The 20,614-nt window shown below is 50.5% G+C and overlaps 1 protein-coding gene across 1 annotated transcript in view; it reads right to left on the bottom strand.

Moving 5' to 3' along the window:
* LOC128271383 (neuropeptide SIFamide receptor-like) overlaps positions 1–14,281 on the bottom strand; it is a 79,261-nt gene extending 64,980 nt beyond the window's left edge. Inside the window, exons 1-2 of the mRNA XM_053008876.1 lie at positions 14,138–14,281; positions 6,763–7,039 (exon numbers count right to left, since the gene is read on the bottom strand). Coding sequence (XP_052864836.1) covers positions 6,763–7,039; positions 14,138–14,281 — 421 coding nt within the window. The remainder of the gene's footprint in view (positions 1–6,762; positions 7,040–14,137) is intronic.
* Between the last annotated feature and the right edge of the window lie 6,333 nt (positions 14,282–20,614).

Raw genomic sequence — 20,614 nt, 5'->3', positions numbered from 1 at the left:
CCTATCCCTCTATACGCTGTCGCTTAGCAAACTGAATGCAGTTGGTCGTGCACGCTGGCTATCGTGACATTCACAGGGCACACACAGCGCACGCCGGGCAGCCTATGGCCAGCCTGTCGCCTAAATCCATCGTTCGTTGCTCAGAAAAACAAAACCGTGCTTCGTGTTTTTTATCACAATCTTTTCAAACCTTGTACACGGGAAAAGCGGAATCAAAACGGGAAATGGCCGTGGTCGAAAAAAAGCACTACACCAGTGAAGGGGACACAAAAACGGGTCCCCTTATCAACCGGTACATGCACCGTCGTCGCCGTGTGCTGGACACGACGACGATGGCCGAGGCTTGGATCGACTACAGATGCTCCGACCGGCCCTGCCAGCGTTGGTCGTCATAGGGATAAGCTGGCACCGTGGCACACTGGCAGAAGATAAGAAACAACAGCAAAAAACAACGATTAGAAAATAAATTACCACCCTAATATTCGACGGCCCATCACGCAGAGTTGTCCCGACGGCAGTTTGATCCTTTGACCATCGACGGCCCGTTTGGGGCGGGTTAAACTGTGATCGTCGCTAATACCGGAGCGTTTGGGATGCTGATCTTTCTGAGTCGCTCATGTCGCTACTGCGGCAATGAAGTCTTATCGTTTTAACTCTACCAGAATCGGTTCACTCGATCGTTCACATTTTATTGGTTTACACAGTCAAAAGTTGTTTTATCATTGAACCATCGTTTTGTTATAATGACACGGTTTACTTTTTCCGAGTACCTTTCGTTTTTCTAAGGTTACTTGATCCGGTTTAAAATAGCGTGTACATTGCCAAAAAATGCAATAACGTTACGACAAACATCTCTATGGTCCGTTAATGAAAATCTAGCAAAGTCTATATTTAATTTTTTTTAATCCGGATCCGTAGATTCGCTGAATAGAATGCTCCCGTACGGCTCGAAACCGCAGAAAGTAGATTCGGTTCGCGAAATAAGCACCACACATCACGCCTTGGTTATATGCAAAATTACCGTTCGATGAAAGACAGCGACCTGTAAATTGCAGCCCGATTGCCTATCCTGTTTCCCCGAACGACCGACGGAGATAAGAGACCATACTGTGAACGGTGACAGTGTTGTCGATACCGCAGGGAAATGCTATTTTGGGAACATTCGGAAGCGTAGCTGTGCTCTTCATTATTGCTCCCCTACCAACGTCAATGTTCTCTGCTACTGACTGCCAATAAATTGGCTCGATTTTCCGGGAAAAGGAAACGCTCACAAGCGAGTCCTATTCTTGGCGTTTCATTCGAGATTGACACATGTACATGTACTTATCTTTCCCGGCCAATCCGACTACATTTCATTGGTTGTTAATGTTACTGTAATGATTTCTCTATCTACAAAGTGACTCCTTGTTGGAGTCGCAAGCAAATGGAATGTTTCCCAGCAAGGCTGTCCTTCGCAAACCAGCAAACAACAAACGTACTCACAAAACCTGGAATGCGAAACATTCCAATCTGAAGTACAGCGACCGCTTAGCCGAAAAAAACCGTTATCCTTTCCGGCTTTCACTGCGCTTGGATAAAAGTGATTCGGAAATGGCTCAAAAAACGAAGCCAAACCAAATGGCACCCAGGCAGTGTGCAGAAGTTTGGTTGTAAAAACTGAGGCCATTTCCACAAAAACTGACTCACGCACATCCACAAAGCATTGACGCAGGACCTTTGATCCAATAAATATTTATACGAGCCCGGCGTTATTGTTCGGAGTGCAGCAAACAGAGGCCGAGTGCATCCGGGATCCACCATCCGAAGCGGTTCTCACGGATCACCCGAGAGCACCGTCTGGGGGACGTTCGACGTGGCCGAAACCGCGCCAGAGCACACTTTTATTGCCACGTGTGATCCACGCTGGATGGAAACATAATTTCCATATTTATTTCCGCACCGAGCGCGGAAACACCAAAGCCAACCTACAAAAAGGAAAGGAAAGGAAAAATCCGTCGCACTAAAATTGGAGATCGATTGGGACGCACGATTGACCCGTGCGTGGGGCAGTCGAAAACGATTTTCCAATTGTTGGGTTGGCTTGGGTCGCGTATCCCACGGAAGGTCCTGCCCGAATCCGCTTACATGATTAGTGCATATTTCGTGAAACGTTGTTTGTGTTCCGCGGTTTCGCGGTGCCCGGTCCGTGGTCCGTTTTCGGATGGGATGGAAATCCATCACCGGGTGGGTTAGAAACCCGCGATGGGGCGGACCAGAAGGCTAATCATTCCTTTGTGCGTGAAATATATCGTCCAGCGCTGAATCGGCCACCAGTCGGGCGCCCCAAATCATGGCCCAACGAGCGTCCTGTGAGGTAGCGAAGGCAGCGCTACCGCAATTAAATGCCATACCGTCGTCGTGTGGTGGCCATGGCCGCGGCCAGCTGCTCGGTACACCGGCCACCGGGCACGATATCAATCAGTACGCTTCGCGGGTTCATTAATGGCGTCCACCGCACCAAGACCCGGCCCGTATGATGTGTTTGTTCGCTTGCCCCGTAACAACGACGCCGACACTGACCGGTCCCGATGTCCCGAGCCATCCATTAACCCCGGAAGTAGTAACTGGACGGAACCGCAATTTCGAACCGTTGCAGATTGCACACTGGGGCCACACCGTCCGCTGTGCGCAGAACAACGAGAAACATAAACTTTTGTGCAAAACGGAAGTGAATAGAGGGCAGCAAGTGATTCAAGTGCAGAGCCGAGGGTTGACGGTGACAAGCAAATTGCGAGCGGAAAGTATGACCGATCGCGGGCCGGACCGAAACAAAAAACCCGATACACCCGAAAACTACAAACCGTCCGCCGCGGATACCCGACGTGGCCAATGCGCGAAAGTGAGATTAATGATACGGGCTGCAGTGAAAAATCGTTCGGAGCCCGTTGATGAAAGTTTTCGAATTAATTTGCTAGTAAAGTCCGGCCGGGAGGGCGGGCCGGGGGCTTAGGGAGGGGACCTCCCTCTGCACTGGTGGCGCTACTAATTACGCTCGCCGTTCTATCGGAAGTCGGTTCAGCGTTGGATGGATGATCGAGAAATCACGCCAATCGCGGGCGACGAATGGGCGCCAGCATTATGTTTTATGGCGAACGAGCGGCCGACGAGCTTAAATAAGCGAACATAAAACACTGCCCCAACTAACTGGCCCGGCCGGCGGCAAAGAACAATAGCGACCGAGCGCACCGCACACACGCTTCCCGGAAGGGTTTCCGAAAAATGCAATTAGTGCGCGAAAGGAAAGCGTGCTCACAGCGTACACGAACATCTCGCCTTATGCTGCAGCGGCAGCAGCCGACATACGAATCGAATGGAATACTCGAACCGGTGCCGTTGCCAGCCTGCCTACGTAGGGGATGAAAATAATTGAATTTACAATTCATCTCCTTGCACGACAACAACCGAAGTCGCTGTCAGTCAGGAGGAGTTCCGGGGAAAAAGAAACAAGAAAGGGTGCAAAAGCGGGAAACGAAAGCCCTTTTTTGGCCACCGACGGCATCGGAAAGGAAAGTTAGCCGGAATCATTCAAATATATTCAACCCATCCGCGGCGCACACAGGCGTGGATCGGGAGCGCACCTTGCTGTGGCCATTTCAGTCCTTCACAATGCAGCATCGTCGAAAGTGATTCTTTGATGCTCTCTGCATTACCACCCGCCGATAAAGGGACGGAGAAGAAGCACCCGGTTGCATTTCACGAGGGAAACAAACCAGGAAACATGCACTTAGAGCTGCAGCAAAGTATATATGTATGTGTGTGTGTTTTTTTTTAAGGAGCAGTTTCAACATATTCATACCCTGGGAGGACATTGGTGCGCCGCTCGCTTGATCTTGCGATCTCTTCCAACGTCTTCCGACACCATTACTATTCGGTCTTTCACAGTGCAGTGCATATTCTATTGACTAACTTCGATCCTGGCGACAAATGTGACAAATGCCGTATGGTGTGTCACTGAAGAACGCAATCAAAGCAAACCGTCTGTAGTATCTTTTTAGTAAGGAATCTAATAGAGTCGTCTAAACTATTTAGTGATCCATTCTAAAAATTGTCCATAGTAAAGCTTAGGATTTAATTCACGTTTGATCAAATTCAACATGATAAATTACGTTAAACATCTTATCATCTCTTTATCTTCATTCAGGACAATACTTGCAAGCTCAGGATTTCAAACGGAAGTTCTATGCTGATTCCCAGCAAAAATGTACAAGATGTGTGAATATTTGATTTACTCATATCAAAGAAGGATCTTTTACCTTTATAATGATAAGTACATTATCGTCTGAAGACCGTGCAAACGATCGCTTTAAAATAGTTATCAAAAGTTGGCTCAAACCCAGAAGGCTGATAAATTGAATTCGGATTGATAGTTAACTTATCTTTTGTAAGGAAATATAACTGAAATCTTCGAAGTCGGCTTATGTTCGCCAAAGCCCATAGCGCAATAGTCACTTTGAGTTGGGATCGTACAACAAAAACAAATATCTCTGTACCATATGAAAATAGCATAGCAACCAGATACGTACATTCATAGGCTCACTTTGGAAGTCAAAACGCAGCACAAGGAACAAAGCAGCCTATGAAGTGTTCATATTCTTGTGAACAGTTTAGTTGCTGATATGATATGGCATTACGTTCAATTTTGTCTACCACGTCACGGTTCACTTGCCTCAAAAGTAGGCAAAGTTGGCCTTTGGACCCAAAACTTGTATCGTAAAGGTCAAAAAGGCACTAGTTGCAGTATATCGCTTTGTCGGTCATAATTTATCGGATCATTGTCGGTGATTAATAGTCGTGCCTGGGCAGCAAAGTGCACAGCCCAGCACAATGTTTAGAAACAAATTTAAGTAAGGAACGAAAAAAAAAACGAGAAAACAATCGGCCCTCAACAGCAAATGACAGCCGGCTTGTCAAGGCTAAACAATTTGCTTGCAGCTGAAGGGCGCACACACACACACCGCCGACGGGACGCTGATTTATAGATTTTAATTAGTTTTTGTAGGCCCGGCGAAACCGGAAGTGTGACTCCGAAAAGATTAGTAAAACTATGGCCCCCGTTTTTCGACCCCACCCGCTTCCCGGCCAACAGCCCCGGACCCCGGGGACCGTTTGACCGGTTCTCGGGCGGGGGTACTGGTAGTGAATTTAATGTCTTTTTAATTGGTTGCAATGACAGTGTCTAAATTGTTCCCCAAACGCCAAACTGCTGGCCACAAACATGCGCATACAGACACACACACGCGGGTGCTCAGAGCTTTTTAGGGCACGAAACACCCGGCAGGGATGCAATGCGGGCCGTTACTGCCTCCGTGTCCTGACCGGGCTCGTTTCGTGCCGCAGATTGCGAAAAGTTTTGACCAGCGTGTTTGGAACTTTTTCGTGTGCCACAAACACATAAATCTCTTGACCTGGTAGTGCGCTGCTGGCAGGACGGGCTCGGACGCAGCAGTCCGGTTAGAAAACCATTTTCCGTTTGCAAATCCCATTAATGATGCTCTGCTGCTGCCGTCGCTGCCGCTGCCGCAGGTGCCGCACGTCCCCATCACGGAGGTCGATGCACACAGCTGTGTAATGCACTTTGGGACCCGCGTTTTTCTTTCTCCGGCAATATTTTGCTACGTTCGTTACTCTCCGAAACTGTGCTGAAAGGTCAAACGGCTACGTCCCGCTGCCTTGCATCATTGCTGTCGGTTCAGATTAGTGGTTATCCCGAATGTCGATCTCAATTTCAAATCTGTTCGAAGAATTGTGTTCGCCACACGAATAAGCTCAACTCTATTTTTATGAATCGATCTATTCTATTAGACTCCCTTTCTACTAGGCCATCAATTCGTCTGGTCTACGAGCGTGGAACTGAACTTTGTGCTGAAAAAACACAAAATTGTAGAATTCTCCAAAGTAATGGCCATCATTAGTGACACAATTTTACTATCATTCAGGCGATCAATTAATTTCGTGGTAATAAAATTGTTTTACGATCAAATCTATTGGTGCAGTATTTTTCGTAAGGGTCTGATATTGAGCTAGTTCACATGCCAGTTGGAACGAAACTCGAGTTTTTAAGATAGTTGCAGACAGGTTATAAAATTGAGCAGGCGTGGCTCACCAGGCGTCTCCATTGGGAAACAAAAATTTCTTTCCGCTATCTAAAAACAACAAATAACGTTTGGCACCGATATTACAGCTTCCGTAAGATGTGCACCTCAAGGATTTGTGCCTTCTACCCTTCAGTACGAACGGGACACGAATAGACAAATATTATAACATAAAAGCAATAGTACCATGCGCCTCCATTAGGGATTTTGTGTTTTCTTTTGATCGATCGATCGAATTTCTGTATCGTTCGTTCAGCCCCAAAAACTACCTCGAACGATTAATGCTCCATGCAGCTCAATGCGCTCTTCGGTCAGTGGGATTGTTCCGTTCGAGCACCGCCAATCGCCTCGAGGGCGATATGAATGGCGAGCGGACGATAATTAAATATCAGTACCAGAATCGTTTTTATCCCGCAAACCACCTTTTCTCCCCGGAGGATGTGAGCAATTGAAATGGAATTTACTTTTCGCGCTCCACTGTTCCGCACCAATTTGGCGAGGCGAGCCGGAACCATGAGGCATGAGCAATGCGGAGGTGTTGAGCCACACTTCGAACGTCGTGGCACGTGGATGTGGAATGAACGGTCGGCTCCGGACAAAAACCGGGACACAAGGCGGGCGCGATACTTACGTACGAAGATGTTGCTCATCAGCGTGGCCGGCAAGCAGAAGACGATCACTAGCACGTCGGCGACCGCGAGATTGACGATGAAAAAGTTCGTAACCGTGCGCATCCGCGGGGCCCGGAAGACGACCGCGATGACGAAACTGTTGCCGACCAGCCCCACGATGAAGACGATGAAGTACGCGACGCAGTAGACGGCGGTCATCGTGTACGAGTGCCGGTAGAACAGCTCGTACTCCTCGAACGGTCCCATCGTCTCGTTTCCGTTCGGCACATCGGCCGCCTACAAAGGTGGGAAAACAAGCGGAAAAAGCGACAGATTAGAACACTTGAATCGGAAGGCAGGACGCTCTAAAACTCGTCCTGGAAATGTGTGTGTGTGTGTGAGTGGGTCAGCCGTGGCAAACAGCTAAAATTAGATTTAAAATCCCATTCCGAAAATCCCAAAATAGGTAACACAAACACCGACCAGCCGTGGAGGGCCACGGATTTGCGGGAAATTGGGAAAGGTGTCTTCGTTTTATTCTTTTTTTGGAACAATCACATAAATCATTTACTGCAAGGCTTCGGTGCGGATCGCGCGCGCGGGAACAAGTTTCTATTTTTATGCTCCACTCGAAAGTTTTTACTTCTCGTTTCTATTCCGGGTTTGGTCGTTTTCCGGTCCGTCTGTATAGCCATTCTGATGTCCATCCATCCGGTCCGTCAGGAGATTGGGAAGCTCGGAGATGGAATGGCCGCGTGCCAAGGAGGACGGAACAGTGACGGCCGGCGAGGGTTGGTCTGTCCGCAGTCCGCAGTCGGAAAATAAACTTTGTGCAACATTCTAGCCGGCGGAAGAAATTGGAATGGATCGTCCGCCCCCGAACGAACGACGAAGATGGAGCAGAGCGGGACAATAAATCCACTTCGCTCGCCATTGCCGCATGCACTGGAGGTCGGTGATGGATTAAAAACCGGACCGGCACCATCCACTCGTGTCCGGGTGATCGTCCCGTGGCGATCGAATCGCTCGAAACGGGACAAGTGGAAGTCAAGGTCGGTTGGCCCGGGCTGGCCGGGCTCAGCGATTACAATGTTCGTAACGGCGAAAAGTTGGGCCGCGAAGTACGATTCCAAGAAGTTCCGCAATGCAAAAATCAAATCCTGCGCCAGACCAGAGGTCCGTTCGGCATGGAAAGTTTGTGCAGGAAACGCTGGAATGCTTTAGCGGGGCCGAACTACCTCGGATGATAATCGAAATAGATTGAAAGTCAACCCGTAAATTTCGGGCACAATGAACGGCGCACTACTCGGCCATCAGCAGGTTGCGATCGAGTTTGGAAGTATTCTGGTGCAGACGGCTGCATTAACTAAAAGCAATTTTAGGAGATGAAAACAAAACTGTAACCAAAAGTTGTTAGAAAGAAAAAGAAAGAAGAAAAACATAAAAATGCCAAAAAGCTAGAATAAACATTTTAGGATGCATTAAATAAAAACTTAAAATAAAATACAGATATTCTCGAATCGGGACGCAATTCCGACGGAAGCAAACAAAACCAACTCATACGTCCGGAAACCAGAAAAGTGGTCAACTTCCGGTTGAGCTACAACCGCACAGCTTCGCCAAAGTAATGCAATAAAACCGTCCACTCATCGCACGGAATCAACCGAAGAAACATTCATAAACATTATCTTGCGCCCGGCCGTCTGCCGGCCATTAACACATTGGACACATCGGGCGCCGAATAGCTCGTGTTCGGCCGTCATTCCTGTCACTGATTCCTGCCACCGTATGTTTACGGAGCGGTTAACCATAAAAACGCTACATTTTAATGGTGCAAGTGCCCTGGTATTTTCCATTTATTTCGCAATCTCGCCGTCAGTAGGACAAAGCAGTGACTTTGTGGCCACAGCCACGCCACTGCTCGCAAACAATTAACAGTCCCTGAAAAGTGTGGCCCAACCACCCGACGGCGTAACGACGTCCTTCCGGGAACGGTTCATTACTATCCGCCGGCTGCAGATTGCAGATTCCGGTGCCGCACATTATCGAACACAATTTATCGGTGGCGGGCGCGATCGAAACGATACCGAACGGCCCCGGGCAGCCCCTGGGCGGGCGCAGGCAACGGATGCGCCCGCGGGAAGGACGAAAACTTTGACGGTAGCCGCCGCGTTCTGTCGAATCCCGACGCCAACGGATCCCGCAATTGCTTGAAGCCTTGCAAATGAAGATCGATAATCTGCCAAAGCACTTCCGGGTGCCGGAGAAAAGAAACTTCGGCCAAACATTGTACTCCACGTGCGGGTGGTGGTGGTGGTGGCGTGCGAGCGAAACACGAACCGCACAGCGCTATAATGTGTATGCAGTGGCAGCCCTCGTTTTTAAGAATCTTCCAACATCCCACCCTGGACCGGAGGTATGATGTAGTTTTCTTGCTTCCATCTTTTTCGTTTCTGGCCGTGCCGTCAAATTGCACTTTGGCACAACTCCCATCGCACAGCGTCCGGGAAGCGCGGACCTGCAGTGCGAATGATACCGCATAAATTTTGCATAATTCTCCCATCAATCGGCTCCGAGGCTCGGAACCGGAATCGGAACGCGAGAGAGCTAATACGGTTGAAGGGAGGTCGTGTTCGCCAGCGAAGAAGATCGAAGCCACGTTCCACGGAGCCACGGATTTCGTTCGTTCGTTCGTTCGGCCGAAAGAAGCGTCTGCGTCCAGAGCCGGAACCGGAAACCGTTGCCGTTCTGGTGGTGAGTGCTGAATGTTAAAATTCAATAACACGCCGCCGGGCTTGGCTCGAAGATTGATCTGCGGCGCGCTCGGATCTCGCGCTGGCAGCGGCCCCAATTACCGGGTGGGAATTGAAAAGTAATTAAGATAAGTGTGGTAACTGGGGGGCTGGAATTAAACAATTGACCTCCTTTGCTGGCGACAGCTCTCCGAGACGGGCTGCAGGCTACAGCAAAGTGGTGTAAGAGTCCGGTATTTTGTAACGCACTCATTACAAAGGATGTTGGGTCTTTTTTCTGCCGTTTCCTAACAGCTAATAGTAATTGATTGTTTCTACCATCTACCGTCGCCTTCGAAGGAAAACGCAGTGGAATGTTCGGAACTACTGTACTAAATATAATACTATTCTGACCAATAGTCAATCGTGCAATTCAAGGGTTATTAGAGCTAATTAAAGGCAATTTATGAGCTATTTTAGAACTAATTTTTACTGTGAAATAATAGTGGTCTGAAGTACTGAAGTCCTTTTTATCTTCAAAATAATTATTCACAGAGGTGATTGCTTCTTCATTTGATCGAAATCTCTCTCCTCGTCCGAGTGCAATTTTCAGATGAGGGAACAAAAAGAAGTCTCTTCGGGCTAGATCTGGTGAATAAGGTAGATAGTATAACAGTTCAAAGCATAATTCGCGGATTTTCGCCATGGCAACCACTAAGCAACGTGATGGCTACGTGAGCAAACGCGGCACCCAAAACGCGGAAAGCTTCTCCCATGTGTGAAGCTTAATATGTGAGAAACACGATCTTTTGACATGTCCTGCTATCTGCTATCTAGCTAGTTAATTCAGTGGTCGGCTAACACAATTTGGTGAACTTTGGCGATGTTATCGCCAGTAGTTGCAGTTTTTGGACGTCTCGAATGTTCATCGTTTCTCCAGCCCTTACGGCCAAGTTTACGGCCGATACTCGATTTTGACCATTATCATACAGTTGCGTCAATTTTTACACAAAAACTGCGCGTCCAATGCGCCTAAAATTTCGATAAGTAACTGTCACAGGAGATTGACAACCAAAATCACTAGGCTTCATTTACAAATACTGTCATTTTCATGTTAAGGTTGGAAACATTTCAGACCACAATGTGTGTGTGCAACTTCTACATGCTGAAAGAAACTGTAAAATTCTACGACAGTTTGGCTTTTGCGGGGTTTCCATACTAAAGGGAACTCAAAAGAGTGTAATTTATCTTCAAATAAATCAATGTTAGATCCTTGCGGCACTTCCGAATGCTAGACGTTATATACAAACTGTAAACTCTTCTCGCAGCGAATAATTTAATCACAAACGGTGTTTATTCTCGCCTCAAAAGCCTTTCGTCTGTACTTTCTGTGAAGTTTTTGCACATATTATGCACGCTTCCGAGCGGCGAAACAATGTGTACGGGAGTTTTCCATCGGCACAGCCCGTACCCTTTGGCTTATTCAATTTGTCTTTCAATCAAACATAATTTGTCAAAGTGTAGAAACGTTTCCGGCTGTGAAGCACCGTCCCGTGCGTGTTCATTAATGCGCACACGAAAACACCCAGTCAGTAATCACACAGCTCTGAATGCTCCGAACCGGAACCTCGGCCGAAAGGTTGAACGAACAGGTTGAGGACGGAGGCTTTCGCTTGAGCTCGAAGGCACCGGAACTTCCCGAACCGGAGCCGGAACAAGCCGGCGGCGCCTTGGGCCGCGAGATCCTCGCCAACAGCAACGCGAATGTGGCGAACGCTTTCGGCGAAACTCCCAATGCAACGAACGCACCCGTCAAGCGGCCTTCCTCAAATCCTTGGCACGGCGGCGCACGGTTCGTGCAGTTGCATAAAGAATCATTATTTAATCGTTAGCTTTGGCCCGCCGAGCTGCATTTCCGGCAAATAGACGGCTTTGGTGTGGCCTGTCTGTTGGCAGTAACGCCCGATTTTCCGGAACTGAAAAATCAGTGCCCGCAAGAGGGATGGAATGAGTGTAAGAGAAAGAGAGAGAGAGAGAGTAGGAGGGCGGGAGAGCGAGAGAACGGCACCGGAACTAGTAAATGAAGGGTAACCGATGGCGAGAGTTCCGCCGTTGACGGCGGTCGACGCGCTTTGACGCGCTCGAATGTTTAAAGGTACGAATCCGGTCTGGTTGCCGCACACCGGTGCTGGCTGGGGCTGTCCGTTACGTAACTTCGGCGAACGCCGGATATGTTTTCCTTGGGAACCTCGGCAACCCTGTGATGGGGGAAAAAGGTACCTTCCAATCCAATCAAACGCGCATCAAAGGCAAATAAAGACCATGCGATTGCTTTTACAACAAATGGACGGTTATTTACAGTTACTAATTCGAAGGTTAGTAACAATCCATCCTGATGCATTCCTTTTACACAAACACGCGTTGCAAAAAATCCTTTTAAACCTTCTTTTTATCCTTTTAATGCTACAAAACGATAAAGTGTAGCAACTTTTGCTGCTTGGCAAAGAATTTATTTCCTTTGAAGAAGTCTGTTCCGTTCGTCAACATTACATAACTTTGATGACACATTTAGGCTTTAGCCAGGACCTTTTTTGTTGTTCTCGCCACCCGTGGCATAGCTGAAATTCATCTGATTTATTGCTTCCATTGAAGTGCTATCTCTGCTTGAATGAAAATAAATGTCTAACTAACGTTTCATAACAAAGTGAATTTGTTATGAGCCTAGGCCCGACCCGGCAAGAAAGCAACAGCCGATTCCGTGCCCGTTCTGGTACATTTAAAACGAAACGAAAACGGAAAACTTTTCGCTCCCGCGAACGAACGAAAGTTTTTCCGAACATTATAATGCATGATCTGGTTCTATTATGGTCCGCCGCGGATGACGGGTTCTATAAATATAATCCCTTCAATCCGCAGACACGAGATCGATCGGTCGGACGCCGCCTACCTCGGGAGCCTCTGGCATCTCCCAAGTGACCGGGCGCGGGCTCTCGGGCGGAAATAATAATCGCTCCTCAACAACAACATCAATTTCACGAGCGCTGCGTTCCGAGGCCCTGCGTTAACGGCACTCCCATCGCGGCGGTTCCCCCCGAGGAGCGATTCTTCCTCGTGAAACGAATTTGTCCTTTCACCTACCGCCCGCCCCCTCCACCCCTCCAAAGCCCTGGTGGCGCCCATAATGGCGGCCCAGGGCCGGGCGGGAAAGCAATCGGATGGAACCGAATCGGGCAATCACAGTCCCGAATGTCCTTCAAGACGGAAAACTACATTCCAATTAGCGGTGACCTAATTTCGGTTTTTGCCTGCCGCTACGGGTGTCTCGCTCCGGCCGCCGCCGACGGTCGGCTTTGCGGTTGGCGCTGTCCCTTTTCCAAACAACACATTCCCGTGGCCCCACCGCCGCGGGTCACGCATACTTCAGCCGGGCACGCTGACACGGAAGGCGTTCGCTGGGATTCCGGCGCCGTGCGCCATGTAATCGGGCGCCCGTGCGAGTCCTGCAGGCCCGGAAAAAGGGTGTGGGTACCGGAGTATTTGTAATAACATTTGCCCCGGGCCTCCACGGACCGTTTGCGGTGGGGTGCACTTGATTAGGCACGGCTGCCTTTAAAGTTCAAAACCACAACACAACACAACGGCCCCCACTGGCGGTTCCGGTGGGTTTTAATGCTCCAACATTCATTTACACCCACTTTCTTACGGTACTCCCCCCCCCCCTCCGCGGAACGGACGGTTGATTATGGTGTGCTACCCATTCTGTGACCATTCGGTCCATCGGTCGGCTGATGGCATACATTCAGGCGCATACAGTCGCATACATTCAGGCGCTAAATCTCGTTTCGGTTCGTTTGCTTTGTTTACTTTATTCTGCGCATTGCGATCGACACAGCTACTGAAGGGCTGGGTCAAGTTTAGCCACCGAAAATAGTATGATGTTTAGGAGAAATTTCACAGATCGCTTACCTACACCTTACATTATTTATTAGCCACCGAGGGGCACCGTGTAAACGTCTGGCTTTTCCATAATTTCAAGATTAAGCTGAGTTTCTGTTAACCGTAGTTCGCTAGTTTGGGCTTCGACAGAGACCCTGCAGAAAGCCGCCTTTCTTTGGCATCGCGAAACTTTGACCCCATTCATTCCAGTCCGAGTCCATTACTGTCTCCGAGCGGCACAAAACAGAAACCATCCTTGCCCACAGCCCTAAGACAGAGCCTAGTCGGCCGGGCGGACGCTGGGAAAGAATGCAACCGGGACTTCAAAATGCCTCCCTTTTGCCGAGGATATCCAATCGAAGGAGTGCCAACCTACACCAACACAGCCACACACACACACACGCGTTAAGTTGCCACAAACGCTGGCTGGGAACGCTGGCTACTCGGAACGGGTTGCGTTCTGGACACACACACACACACACACATAAACAGAGGCAAAGGTGTACACAAATGAGGTCGCACGCTGGCACACGCAGGGAGCCGGCGCAGCGCGAACCGGACAGGTGCATTGGTATGCACGTGTGGTAGATGTCGATAATAATTTTCAATCAATAATCAGATAATAATGCATGAGCCCCGTGCCAGGAGCTCCAAAAACACACTACACACACGCACACAACCGGGGTGCGCTCCAGTAATCCGGTGGCCGCCCGAAGGCCCAACTCACCTGAACGGTGTCCCAGTCGCCGGTGAGGGCGGCCGCGTTCGAGTTCTCCCGGCGCAGCTCGCTGAAGTCGACCATCGCTCCCGGCGGCACCTTCTGCAGCTTGAGCGCCAGGCCCATCGTGAACACTTCGCCCCCCAGCTCCATCGCGGGAGGGGCAGCACCTTATCTCGCGTACACTGCCACTACCGCGCCTATCATCCGCACCGCGGTACCACAAATGCACCACGCGACCGCCCGTGCCAGACGAACGCCCCGCATGCACACCACTATCTTGCTCTCGCTCTCTTATTCGGGACTCGTCAGACCCTGAGGGAACCACTCTTCAAATGGGCCGCCAACTAGGTGGTCAGCTGCTGGTTCGCGGATCGGCCCAACCGGGCGGACTCGGACGGTGACACCCAGGACAACATGCGGACTCGCTGCAACTGGTCAACGGTGGGCCCCGCCACTGAGTCTGAGGCTCGCGCGGAGTTCATCCTCCCACAAACACACACACACAGAGCACAGTACCAGGCATAGCACACACTAACACACGGAATGGCCAGGACCAGCCCGGACTCCGCTAGACCTCCAACGACAAAGTCTTACGTTGGGTCGATGACTCCAGTCGGGAGCGATCCCTCCACTCGGGGTTGCGGCACTCCTAAGCGGGTCAAAGCTGTTTTGCGGACCGGAAATCACGCTTCACGTACGCACTCATGGACTCCCGATCGAAGCGACGACAGATCGGTGCGATCGGAGCCCTCCGCGGGCGGGCAGTCCAGACGCTGACCTAGTTCCGTCGGGTGTCGGGAAGTGCAGTTCCGAGCCGTTTTCGGCGGCGCGCCTGCAGGTACACTATCAGCCAGAGCACATCGACCGATCCGACCGTGCCGAGCTGGCAGACTGGCGCAGACGGCGCTGACGGCGGGCTGTCCACCAGTCGCTGGGCGGTGGGCTGGAAAATCGCAGGCCTAATGTCGACGACACCGACGACGGTGCGCTGTTGCATAGTGGCTGGCGCTGTGCGGGGCGGGCTGGCGACGGCGATGTTGGAGCCTCGAGGCTGCCCCGTGCCGCATGGTGCGCTCTGGCATGCAGCGATGACCAGGGGCCGAACCGGACGTAACTGACCAGCGCATCGACCGGGGAACCGGGGACCACGATCAAAACAATCCAGCCCAGGCGCTCGGGGCGGGGCGGGGCGGGCACACCACAACAACACAATCAGGATCACCAAACACCAAAACCGTACCGAACCGTAAGCGTAACGCGCGTGTGTATGTGTGTGTGTGTGTGTGTGCGGGTACGGGTGTGTGTGTCAGTTTCACGGGACGGGACACACTCCGGGGTCTCCGGGGCTGCTCCGTGAGCTTCGCTTGGCCAGCAAGGATCTCTAGACGGCCGCCGACGATACGGTCACCGTCGCAGTCGTGGTCGTAGTGATGACCGGTCGGTTCGTCAAACTCGCTCCTGGTCTCCAGGCGCGAGCTCTGACGGGCTCCCGTTCGGGGGTCAGGACCGTACCGTACCGACCGTTCGCGTCCCTGGTCCCGAACCCGAGCCCGAACTCGCTGCGCTGCCACTGCCCCAGGTCCCCACAGCCAGTTCCTCCGTCGGAGCCTAGGAGTCCTAGAGTCGGAGATAGCAACAGGGATTTTCGAACGAAGATCGGAACTCGCTCGGCGGTTAGCCGTGGTATGGCCGGGGTAAGGCTCTCTCACGGCTTTACCACGGGGGGCTGCGGGCACCGTTCCCGGATTTACTCGCCTCCCCTAGGTATTGTTTCCTGCAGCAGTGTGTTTGCGACCTGTTTCATTTTTTCCCTTTTGCCCACCGATTCGAGGACGGGGGACGGTTAGGTGGCCAAACCAGGAGAGGGAACGACCGAACTCCCGAACTCCCGATAGAAGCGAGCCCGACCTCACTCCGACCTCACCGCGGAAAGAGTTCAAGAACCTACAACTGCGTGCGCAATTTTCGAATTTCGAACTTCCGTTCCCGTTCGTGCGGCGGCGGCTCGTTCCTTTTTGTGTCCTCTTCCGGCGCACGGCTGGTTCGGCACAAGCCGTCCCTCTCACGCGAGACGAGCTTTCGGTTGGCGTCCCGTTCTCTCTCTCTCTCGCTCTCGGTCTTCATTATCCTGTGGCCACTCGGGAATCTCGGGAAGCGTTCGTGCGGAGCATGTGACAGGTTCCCGGCCTCGTTTTGGGTACTTTACGAGTTGCCACCGCCGCCACCTTCGCCGCCACCGCCGCTGCCACGACGACGAAGCGCCCGTGGCCGTCCCGAAAAGTTCCCTGATCCCTGCTGCGAGGTGGATGTGCTCTAGATAGCGCGAAGCCGTTGCACTTTTACCTCGGCTGCAGCTCGGCGGACGACACCACCTGCCCGATCGTGTCCCACACACACACACACACACACGCAGAAACGGACTCTGTGAAACGGACTCCCGGCAACACTGGCACTTCCTGACCCCATACAATCCTTTCTCCTTCGCGTGCTCTCTCACTCACACGCTTGCTGCATAATGTTGACCCTGTACGGGCAAGAGCAGGTGTTGTGGACAGCGTGACAGCGACGGCGGTACGTGAAAAACGCGACCCGAAATTAGGTGAAGGTGAAAGCAGCGTCGGCCACAGCAGCAGCAGCAGCAGCAGTAACGGCACGACGCGGCACAACGACATCCGCGCAATCCCTGGTCTGGTCCGTCCTTGAAGCGATGGCGGAATTGTTTGGAAATGTGCATTACACATGGCATCATTACGATTGTCCGGGCCGGGCCTGAGCCAGGCCACACGGGTGAAGTCATAATACCGTCAGCTAGGCGAGGAATGAGAAACTCCTGAGGCCGAGGACTGGTTCTGCTTAGAACCTGCAACAACCCACAATTTTATTGGGAAAGGATTCTAAGCCAAGTTCCTGGACGATAATCCTTGGGGTAGCAACCATTTTGGAGCAATCAGTGCTTTCGGGAGGTGAGGACAAGTTCGACTACTTCAAACAATATAACGGACAATCCCACAGTCATTTTGCGGAGGCTCATTTCTTCAGACATGAGCTGATACTGACAGTCAGATGTATTCGTAATGACGAAGGCAAATGTTAATTGGATTCTAACGAACTAACGACCATTTAAACTAACCATTTGAAACATTGCCGCTAACAAACTAGCCTTTTGGACCCCTAGACAAAGTAGCCTTTTGGACCCCTGGACTGTTGTATTCTTGTTCATCTTCAATTCCCTCCGCCTTTATGAAAAAAACTTCAAATTGAAGCCTGGAGATGCTGTAATAACTTGGAGCCTCACTTACCGTGGAAATATTACAATCGTACACCTCAGTAAACATTCCGCCGGGAAAATCAAACCAAGAAGTAGAATACTTGTTTTGATCTGCTGGAATGATCCATGTTCATTAACCGGGCATTCCTCTCATCAGACGCTTGAGCTAGTACAGGTACTACTTCAATTAGAATTCAATGAGCACATCTGGAACGCTTGTAATGCCGACCGTGAAATGTAGCAACCTTTGCTAGAACTAATAACAGATCTATGTAGTATGCTGTTCCTCCGTTCTGCCGCAATCTGAAACAGATTCCATTTCATTTCAATCTTGAAGAAACCAATCTTGGTTGTGTACTCTTCAAACGCAGCCACCTCAACAGGCCATCAACAGTTCAGTTCAAGGTGTGCCAGAAGATACGAAAAACATGGAATCGTGTGTTTGAATCGTGTGGAGTCGCGTAATCTACGGACTAGCCTCGCCACGCTTGAGTAATTATGACCACAATGTATTACTCCTCAGACGTGCATGATTTAGTGCGCGCGGTTTGAATGTAGGACCCCTTATTTTTTCCGCGACGGTCGATAAACCCTTCAAGACGACCCGTCGAAGAAAGCGCGGGAATTTTTCGGCCGGTGGTTCGTTAAAGCACGAAGACCTCCCGAAAACACGAAGATGCTTCGTGCTTTCTGACGTTTTCCCCGCCACGGCTCGCGAAAAAGCTCCGGCCGCTAGGGGAGGTCGGGGAAATCATTCTTCGGAAAGCTCCACCGGAATCGCTCTCCAAGCCGCGGGAATCGCTTCCTCTCTGGCGCACGTCGGCCACGGTCCGTCTTCCGGTCCGGCCGGTCCACCGAGTGCTCGGTGGGTCACGAGACACAGTGCACACGCCCGTGCCGAGACTTCGGCTCTTCCGTACACACGGATGCACTTTTGGCCTACATATACCAGCGCGCAGCGGCCGACGCGAAACGTACGGCGACCGCGTGCGGGAAGCCCAGGTGATGGAGCGCGCGAGAGTGTGCGTGGGCAACGGCCACCACGTGGCAGTATGCGTAGTACCACTCGGAGCCTGCCGGAAGCCGTTGTAGCAGGGCAAGGATTATGTGGCGAACGTCTCGCGCCCAGTTCGGTTCCGTTCGTCCTGCCGTCCTGGTGAAGCGAGACCGAGAGTTGCTTGTTTTGCGTGCGCTGCGTGAGAGGGAGCAATACCTGGACGGCCGAACGTGCTTCCAGCCGTTACATAGGCGGCGGCAACGGGACGGGACGGGGGTTCGAAACGAACGTACGGACATGTGCCTTTTTGAGGTTGGGCCTGGAACGGTACGGAATGGCGTGGAATGGATCCAGACAGGAAATAAAGCTCCACTGTTTACATATTTTATGGCATCATTCGTACACAACTCTCCGCACGGGTTACACTGCAAGGTGCTCGTACGGCGTGATAATGGGGTACGTTTTTCCACTTCGGTTAAAGTTCTGTTCAACCGTTTCCCGCACGCTCGCATCGCACCCGACTCGGCATCCACGCGGTGGTGGGGAGATGCTTGAGCCATCATCCGCACAAAATATAAGCTTCACTCCGAGCCGAGCACCTTGCTTGTTTTGAGAAAAACATTCCCACATTCCCCCAGTTTTGAACCGTAGATTCGTTTTTCCGGCCTCCACGGGAAATCGTGGAAAAAGTGGAGACCAGCCCGGGCACATTGGGGGGCTTCTTTTAGAGTGTTGTTGGAAAGTTTATTACAGGCAGCCTGCCGCAGGAGGGATAATACGGCGGAAGATGTTGGGTGATGTTGTTGGGTTTGCTGAGCCCCAGACGACCCGATACATGTTGTTTTTCTCTATGATCAAAACTTGCCCGCGGCAAGGGCGGGGAAGGCCTGAAACTTCTCAATCCCTGTCACTGTTGCGCTTTGAAGCTTTTTAGGTCAAGAAGCGACTAATGCCATCAAAACAGCCTTCTGGAGTAGGCTTGATGGGCCAAAAGTTTGCGGGGTGTGCCGCATTAGAAGATTACTGACGAGTAGTTCTCCATGTCCTATCCGCTGAGAACCAAGCGTTTGGATAGAATTCAAATCCGACACGCAGGGACTATTTCGTTCGCGCGTAAGGCCGGCTACGTTCACGACTACGTCCAGCAAAACACCGGCCTGGAAAATTATCTAATCTTGACCTCTGCTCCTAAGCAACCGGAGGATTTGCCGTATCGGGCCGGCATTAAGACCCTTGCAAAGACTTTTTACGCTCCGCTATGCAGCAAACCGTGGACGCTGAGGGTAGCGTTAGCGTTGCAGTGGTTGGAAGTTCGATTTTTTAAATCGATTACCACACCTTGACCGGTGTTCGCGATGTCGATGATAATGGGCACGTTTCGGGCCCGATAATGGCGGGGCGCCAGCCAGTCCAGAGACTGCGTGAGCTGGCAACGAGTGCGGCAAGTTTCTGTACTATGCCGATTGTTTTTAGCATGCCGTGCCGTTAGCAAAATGTAGTATTCTTAGACCGAGGCACATGACTCATTTGAGATGATGACCAACACTTGGTGCGATATATTTGTGTCTTGCAAAGATTATATTATTCAATTGATGGTTCAGAATCCAATTGATGCAAGCTGCAACTTGCAAAGCTCTACTTACCGCGGTTTACCTGTGATTCATTCGCCTTCGCAACCAACCACACTTTTGCATACAGTAAATGTTGCAAACAGTATTTGAGGAGTATTTTGGTAATTTTCTTTACATTAATTTCACTTTATTGATTTACAAGATCATTTGATGCTTTGAAAGCAAATTATCAACATTGTAAGGTGCCTTTAATCCATCTAACGGTATTGACTCTTCTAAATCTGCAACTAAGCAGTTTAAAACACCCTTTGCATTATTCGAGGAGTACAAATTTTAATTTTAAATCAACACAGCAAACATATTCTAACAACTATAAAACAGCGTAGCTTGGCCGGTAGTCAGCAACAATTGAGCACGTGGGAAGCCGTCGGTAGCTGACTCATTATAAGGAGTGTGTGAAAATTATACCTTCATATTACGTAATTCTCGCGCAGGCCAGCATCAAATTTCAATATCAATGTCGAGGCATAAGGATTACGGGAAAAACACAATTTTAGGGATATTACAAACATTTTTCTTAACCTCATTTTAAAGATGTCCGTTGTGAAATAACACCATATATTAACGTAAAAGCATTTTTATTCATG

The sequence above is a fragment of the Anopheles cruzii genome, chromosome 3, assembly GCF_943734635.1.
Source record: "Anopheles cruzii chromosome 3, idAnoCruzAS_RS32_06, whole genome shotgun sequence".
Lineage (NCBI taxonomy): Eukaryota > Metazoa > Arthropoda > Insecta > Diptera > Culicidae > Anopheles > Anopheles cruzii.
Note: the sequence above shows the minus strand (reverse complement) of the source record. Positions and strands in the feature narration are given on the sequence as shown.